The 8748-nt window shown below is 35.4% G+C and overlaps 1 protein-coding gene across 1 annotated transcript; it reads right to left on the reverse strand.

Moving 5' to 3' along the window:
• Positions 1-1690: 1690 nt before the first annotated feature.
• Positions 1691-3606, reverse strand: LOC134240830 (uncharacterized). Its single transcript, XM_062722904.1, has 4 exons — positions 2992-3606; positions 2518-2896; positions 2077-2427; positions 1691-1911 (listed from the first exon to the last, which is right to left on the reverse strand). The coding sequence occupies exons 1-4, from the start codon at positions 3604-3606 to the stop codon at positions 1691-1693; spliced, it is 1566 nt and encodes a 521-aa protein (XP_062578888.1).
• Between the last annotated feature and the right edge of the window lie 5142 nt (positions 3607-8748).

Consider the following 8748-nt stretch of genomic DNA (forward strand, 5'->3'; position numbering starts at 1 on the left):
AAACAGGTAGATGTCATTAACTCCTTTTTGTCCCGGATACTTTTCAAAGAAATCTTGGATACATTTCTCTTTGTTTTTCAACCATTCTCCTTTTAGAGTAGACCCTGAAGGTTCCTTAATTTTTCAACAATATTCTGAGCTTAAAAACTCTATGGTGTGCTATGTCCTTCCGTGAGTAAAGTCAAGTCAAGTTAATTTTATTTATAGTCGGCACATATATACATATATACATATATAGGGGTAGGGCGGGGCCAAAATGGCCAACCAAAGTTTTACATAGAAATATATAGGAAAATTCTTTAAAAATCTTCTTCTCAAGAATAGCATAGTCAAAATTGATCATTTTTATATGGAAGCATCCTCAGGTAGTGTTGATTCAAGTTTGTTCAAATCATGACCCCAAGGGGTAGGGCGGGGCCAAAATGGCCGACCAAAGTTTTACATAGAAATATATTGGAAAATTCTTTAAAAATCTTCTTCTCAAGAATAGCAAAGCCATAAATGATCATATTTATATGGAAGCATCCTCAGGTAGTGTAGATTCAAGTTTGTTCAAATCATGACCCCCAGGGGTAGGGCAGGGCCAAAATGGCCGACCCAAGTTTTACATAGAAGTGAATAGGAAAATTCTTTAAAATCTTCTTCTCAAGAATAGCAAAGTCATAAATGATCATATTTATATGGAAGCATCCTCAGGTAGTGTAGATTCAAGTTTGTTCAAATCATGACCCCTAGGGGTAGGACGGGGCCCAAATGGCTGACCATAGTTTTACATAGAAATGTATACATTGGAAAATTCTTTAAAAATCTTCTTCTCAAGAATTGCAAAGCCATGATTGGTCTTTGGTCTGCTTTTGGATTTAAGCTTTTCAATTATAAACCAATTTTGCTTTTTCCTAGCCACAGTTCTCAGGTGAGCGATGTGGCCCATGGGCCTCATGTTTGATTTTGTTGTAGTAAATTTATGAAAAAGCATTTTCTTCTCGTAGATTTCTCTCTTCCGATTTTTGTTCATTTACGGTTCTTGATTTGGTAAAATTGTCCGCTCTTTGAGGGGTGCATATTTCTTCACAACGTCAAAAAAAAAACATAAACTAAAATTTTCATAAGCTAGGTTTTCATCCCTTTTCTCTGATATATCTGAGTTGCGTCAAGCGAAATGGACCTTCGTGACAAAATTTCCGAAATTTGGTTTTTGACGGTTTCTGAAAGAGCTAGTCCTTCTGATTATTTTGATATCAAATATTTCATTTAATTCTTAACATAACCTTATTAAAACTTAAAAGAAATGCAAGCAAGGATTACAAGATAACGTCAAAAAATGCTTCATAACGTCATACAAATGCTAAATAACGTTATTTTTCGTCTGTGCAATTGGATTGTCTTTGTAATGAAAACAATAACGTATATACCTAGAAATATGATTTTACTTAATGTATTTGAAATTTTTAAACAATATCAATCGATCCTTTACAATGCTAGTATATTTATAAAGTAGTCTAGAATAAAATGATTCAGATAAAGTGATTATATTTGATCAAGAAATACGATTAACATTCAAGAAATTATTAGCATAAATTTGAATTTTATATAAACAAGAAAACAACTTTAACAACAAAAAATACACTTGTCGATGAATTATAGTCAATGTTCTGCAATGCAATTGTCCTCTTTTTTGGGCACCATCAGATTACTCCTCAAGACTAGGACAGGTGGAGTCCTTGTGAGGTTCCCGAACGAAGGGGCGGACCATCCGAAATAAGTACCCCTGTCTCTCTGGGGTCATACCGCCAGGAGGGAAAATATCTGGCATCACCGTCCCTGTTGTTAGATCTTCGGGGCGAACTATGGGCTTTAGAAGACTGATTTCCCTTTCAGTACCATCAGCATCACATTTGACGAACAGTTTTCCTGTGTATGAAATTAAATAATTCAAATAAACAAGTAGAAGAACGGAAAATAATAGTAACAGATACTTATACAAAGAATATTCTTTAAACTGATTTTAGAGGAAATATTACTGCAACAATTTATACAGCAATAATTTAACTATGATAGTCTTTGAAGAATGCATACCCGGAGCTAATGAGGAAAATCTGAAGTGATGCATTTTCCTGATGCCTTTGACTGATGTGAAGAACCTGCTTGTAAAGGTTTTCCAGTCATACCACTCCCAGCTACGTTCTCCATCGCTGTTAATGTAAGTCACGGGAGCGTTTGATTTGGCACTCTTTCTAACAACATCAACAAGACTGGAAAAACTGTCCACATCTGTCCTGTGGTACAGCCTTTTAATGTTGGCAAATCCAGCGTCAACGAGGCATCGTCCATGGTATGGCACCTGCATGGAGAGCCTTATTTCGTTGTGCAGGCCGAGAAGCGTTCGCCACATCAGATATCCCAGCACGTATCTATTCTTGTTCTCACCTTGCAACACAAATTAAGAGTATTCAATGCATAAACAGAATGATTTAACTCGATCAATCATGCAGCTTATTGATAGAAAGCATAAACTACCTGCACAATTGTCGCAGTGTATCACACAAGCCTTTTCTCCTGAGCCGTAGTTTGTGAGGCAGTGGTGGAGCATTGAAATAACACCGTTGGCACCTTTAATTCCTGCTCCGTTTTCCCCGATCCCTTGATTCTCATCTATGAGGTAATTCATTTGCCGGTACTGGCCTTCTACGGCAACGCCAAATAATTGCACTTTGCGAGGCGTAAGGAAGTATAAAGGACCTTCTTGTCGCGCATGGTGGGGGATGGAGAGAGCCTGGGAAAAGTCGAAGGTGTAGTGGACATGACTAGGGTTGGTCGAACAAGGGGGGATGAGTCCAGTTGGCCTCTCATATGACTCCATTTCTTCCCTAGCCTTTGTAACAGCATTATTGTAGACCTACATTAGACGATTTACAAAAATCAACATAACTAAAGCATTAAATAATGAACAGAACAAATTTAGTATATATTCTGTCAAACGATATGTGATACCTGATGCTCTTTTTCCACCATTGACAAATGTTCTGTAAATTCTTGCAGATGATCCTGTTTCTCCTGTAATCCAGCTGCTGAAGAGATATTTGCTCTGTGCTCCTCACATTTTGGACAAATATCTGAACGAGGAGTCATGTACTTGATATGTGGTAAGCAGTCCTTCCAAAGAAGTTTGAATGTCGTAAGACCAACATGTCGTTTGTTCGTTTCTGTACATGAAGTTACGTACGAGAAATGCAGTGTAAACTTGTCACCAGATGATGGTAAAAAAATACATGGATTCCCTTGGTTCTTTACATTGGGTTGAGGAAGACCAAACTCTTCTGCGTAGTTCTGGATAAAGTCTACGGCATTCTTTAGTTCTTCAAAGCTGAATGCATTACTTGGCCGTCTGTTTTTGTTCTTGTGAATCCGTGGAACAAATCCATTTTGATTCAAGTGGGAAACTATGTTCTTTATGTATATAGATCCGACGCCGTAAACTAGCAAAAAGGACCCCTTGCAAATTTCCTTGTTTCTGAAGTTATATGCATATTTTCTCCTCTTTCTTTCATTTCCACTCTGAGTAGTACTGCCGTCCCCAATACACGAAAGCTTCCCCATTATAAACATGTCCCGCTCCTCTCTTGAGAGTTCATTTGACATCAATATTGAACTGTGAATCTCCTCTAATGGAATGTCGCTTAGACAGAGTTTTCCACAGGAGCACGAAGTGGAAACTTTTTCTTTTAAAGCCTGCATGTCACTGCACCCGTTGCACGAAATGCTGTCCTCGCCTTCACTTTCACTTTCTTCGTTGATTTCAGTGTTGTAGTTCCGATTAAACATCTCAATTTTTTCCCTTAGTTTCTCGTTATATACATTGCTACTAGGCCTCAGATCGTCTAATTCTAAATCGCTGTCCTCTTCCTCAAATGATGGACTGGCAACAACTGGTCTGCGGCGAGGAAGAAACTCCTCAACTATATGGTCCAAATCCTGTAAAATATGTAATCGAAGTTGACAGTATAACAAATACAAATGTATCTTGTATTTACTCATTTCAAAATGACCCATGAATAAACCAAATTTAATTACAGTTTATTCTAATATTCAATGTATATATGTAATATTTAGATTGCTATGCAGTGATTTTTCTAAATTAAAGTTTAATCTCAATGAGAACGGTGTCACATAGTACGTTTTTAGAAAATTCACTTACAATGCTCTGAGCAAAATTTAACTTTATTGAATTAGTTTAATTACGTATTTTGGGGATTGTTCTAGAAAATTTTTAATTAATTTATGAACTTTTGATTTTAACAACAGTTACAAGAATAACAATCATACACATGAGCCAAAAAAACATTTTGTATTATCCTTGTCAAAATTTCATGTCCCTAAATTAGTTAACTTAAATTTTTATAGTAATCAGATAAGTAGCATTTTTCAATCAATTTTTTTATTTTTAAAAATACCCCGGTATATCTTTGTAACTCAAAATAATAAGGGTCTTCCGTCTTCAGCGGAAGACCCTTCTATTATTCTTATGTTTCTTTTTCACTTTTCTTATAATTATTAAGGTCTTTCGTTTCCAACGGAAGACCTTCTTGTTATTCTTCGGTTTCTTTTTTCCTATTATTATTATTTTTTTCCAACCGATTTTGTGCATGCGATTTCTCAGAGATGGCTCGGCCGATATACACCAAATTTGCATATTACAATTATAGCTATTTAATCGATCTTGATAGGTTTTTTTGTTTTTTGCTCTCATCACTTCCGGTCGTGAGATATGGGCAGTTTTATGATTTTTAGAGGGTCTGCTTGTCCTGGAAACTCCTCCGGAACGACTTAAGATATTGACTCAAGATTTTCAGTGAAAGTAAATGAAGGTTTGCTGAGTTGCAGGCAGGCGTCCAAATCTTTATGGCGCAAAAGGCGCCGAAGCTCGGTAGAGCCCGAAAAATATCTCAGAAAAATCTCACAAAATATGACATTTTTTTTTCATATCTTCGTATTTATTCATATTTTGTTAAAACATATAGAAGAACAGTTGTGCAGATTCACAAGACCTGTCAAGAAAATGGGGCTGACCTCTCAAAGTAGGGGCTCAGAAGGGCATACAGTACTGAAGCAAAAGTATTCATCTTAACAATTTGCAACAATATATGATAAGATTTTGATCATATGTTACGTAATTAGGGGTCAGAAGGGGCCAGAATATCAAATCTTTGACGCTTTATATCTCAAAAAGGGGGAATATTTTGATAAGGAATATTGAACAAAAGATGGTCAGAATAATGTTCTAAACAATATGCGTACTTTGAAGTTTTGTAAAACGGCCCAATTAAGGACTTGTAGGGTCATATAATATAGATCATCAAACGATCTTGATAGGTTTTTAAGCGTTTTTATGACGCCACTTCCGGTCGTGAGATTATGAGCATTTTCTGATTTTAAAATGCAATTTTGTCTTGATTTAGTAGCGATAACTGATTAAGATATGAACTGAAGATTAATTGGAGATGATAGTTCATGATTTATAGCGTTGCAGAATCGCCTCTTCGTTCGTCGTTAGTACTTCCGGTCGACACCGGAAGCGAATTTAAAAAACGCAATTTTTCAAATTTTCTTTTTTTAATATTTTTGTTCTGATTTGAATAGAGACCCTTTTGCAGAAGCGAAAAATGTAATTTGTTTGAAAATCGAAAAAGGCAATCTCGAGATATTAGCATTTGAAAACGCGAAGCGGCGATCCCTATGGCTGAATGGTTAGCGCGTTGGATTGTCACGCGGGCGACCCGGGTTCAATCCCCCGTATGACCAAAAAATTTTATCGTTTTTTCTGCTCGATTTTTTCGATATTTTTTAATTTTAGACCATTTGGAGCAATATATTATAAACTTTTTGGCATATTTTGCGTAATTAGGGGTCACAAGGGGCCAGAATGTCAAATCTTTGACGCTTTATATCTCGAAAAGGGAGAATATTTTGATAAGCAATATTTAACAAAAGATGTTCGGAATAATGTTTTAAACAATATGCATACTTTGAAGTTTTGTAAAACGGTCCCATTAGGGACTTGTAGGAGTGGTCCCTAAATATTTCTATTTAGCATATCTCCACAACATATAGAAATCTCTGAACAAGTGTTGAACAAGAAAGCTTCAAAATCACAAGACCTTTCATTTGATATCAAGAAAAAGGGGCTGACCCCTCACATTAGGGGCTCAGAGGGTCCAAAAGTCTTTTATCTATAACTCTCTATTGATCAAGATTTTGTATTACATTTCTGAAGCAAAAGTATTTATCTTAACGATTTGCAACAATATATGATACAATATTGATCATATGTTACGTAATTAGGGGTCACAAGGGGCCAGAATGTCAAATCTTTGACGCTTTATATCTCGAAAAGGGAAAATATTTTGATAAGCAATATTGAACAAAAGATGGTCAGAATAATATTCTAAAAAATATGCATACTTTGAATTTTTGTAAAACGGCTCCATTAAGGACTTGTAGGAGTGGCCCCTAAATATTTCTATTTAGCATATCTCCACAACGAATAGAAATCTCTAAATAAGTGTTGAACAAAAAATCTTCAAAATCACAAGACCTTTCATTTGATTTCAAGAAAAAGGGGCTGACCCCTCAAATTAGGGGCTCATAGGGGCCAAAATCTTTTATCTATATCTCTCTAATGATCAATACTTTGTTGTACATTACTGAATCAAAAGTATTAATCTTAACGATTTGCAACAATATATGATACAATTTTGATCATATGTTACGTAATTAGGGGTCGTAAGGGGCCAGAATGTCAAATCTTTGACGCTTTTTATCTCGAAAAGGGGGAATATTTTGATAAGCAATATTGAACAAAAGATGGTCAGAATAATGTTCTTAACGACATACACACTTTGAATTTTTGTAAAACTGCCCCATTAAGGACTTGTAGGAGTGACCCCTAAATATTTCTATTTAGCATATCTCCACAACGAATAGAAATCTCTGAATAAATGTTCAACAAAAATCTTCAAAATCACAAGACCTTTCATTTGATATCAAGAAAATGGGGCTGACCCCTCAAATTAGGGGTTCATAGGGTCCAAAAGTCTTTTATCTATAACTCTCACGCAGGTAGGTTAAGGTTACAACCAAATATTCTACTTGCCTATATGATATGACGTCATAGTAAGCTATATGACGTGAGGTTTAGAGATAATAATTTCTTAAAATCGATAACTAAGATTGATTTGAAGTCGTGAAAATGAATCAAAATATGCAGAGGAATAATATAAACGGAATTTTGTCGTTTCTGGGCCTCTGTAGTCATCACAGGGGTTACATTCCAAACCCCTGACGTCATTACTGTTGATCATGCAGTAGCAGAGTGAAAGTGAATCGTAACTAGAATGTGATGTAAACAAACACTAGAAATCGGAGTTTAAAAGCATTTAGAATGAATATCATGTGTGATTCTTGTGGGAATAAAGCGTATGAATAAGGTATGGTAATATACTTTTGCAATTTCTTCGTATATTTATAGCAGGGAGGGTGTTTACTTGCCGATCAGCCTTTCCTCTGTCGTTCGTAACAAAAAAGATGCAAAAGTTCAACACTACGCCGCATACCTTGAAACTTAATTTTTGTTTCTATCTAGAGGTCTTATTCTATTGTTTTTGGAAAGTGCTGCTAGAATCGTATGGTTTACGGGAATTGATGCTTTTTTTCAATATTATGGCCAAAATGTAAAAATTTTGGGAAGGTTTCGTCCGAAATTGTTGAATTAATATTCTATGATAGGCCAGTACGATTCTAGCAGCACTTTTCATGGTACAGAGATGTTTTTACATAACTCTTATTACAAATTGAAACTAGATATCCCCGGGGTAGTGTTAAACTTTTCACTTGTTCATTAAGGCATATTTTCTAATTATAGACGTCACGTGGTGACGTCGTGGTGAAATGCCTCCTGTAGTATAAGTCCCATTGAAATCTATAGAATGCATAATTATAGCAAAAGTTTTATTCTTGACTTTTCCGATGTATCAGTGTTACATAATTATAAAAAAGTGTTAATTCGCCGAATTCTAATCCATGTGCTGCCTTAACATACCCGCGCAAATGATCAATATTTTTTGATAAGTATCCATCATGAGAAGCACAGATATTCATCTTAACGATTTGCAACAATATCTTATAAAATTTTGATCATATGTTACGTAATAAGTGGTTGCAAGGGGCCAAAATGAGATATTTTTTATGCATTACGTTTCAAAAAGAGGGAGTATTTTTATAAGCCATATTGAAGAAAAGATGCTCAGAATATCGTGATAAAAAAGAGAAACTTAAAAATTAATGAAGGAAAACTTAATGTCATTCTCTTTTAAAGAATATCTCAGTCAAAATCACATCTCATCTTATCGAGAAATTCAACGGAAGACCTACTCGTTGCTCGCAACGAGATCTCATCTAGTTTTTAAGGTCTTTCGTGTTCAGCGGAAGACCTTCTTGTTATTCTTAGGTTTCTTTTTCACTTTTATTATTCTTTTTCTTTCTTACCGATTTTGTGCACGCGATTTCTCAAAGACGGCTTGATGGATTTCCATGAAACTTTCAGGACTTATGTTACATTACTTGAACTTTATGCTTTTTTTCCGATTTGATGACGTCACTTCCGGTTTGGAGATATTGTCGATTTTATGATTTTTGAAGGGTCAGGTTGTCTCCAGACTTTCTCAATAATGGCTTAAGATAGAAACATGAAAC

Source organism: Saccostrea cucullata, unplaced genomic scaffold (assembly GCF_032062105.1).
Source record: "Saccostrea cucullata isolate Sc308-1 unplaced genomic scaffold, CSIRO_AGI_Scuc_v1 ctg2951, whole genome shotgun sequence".
NCBI classification, from domain to species: Eukaryota; Metazoa; Mollusca; class Bivalvia; order Ostreida; family Ostreidae; genus Saccostrea; species Saccostrea cuccullata.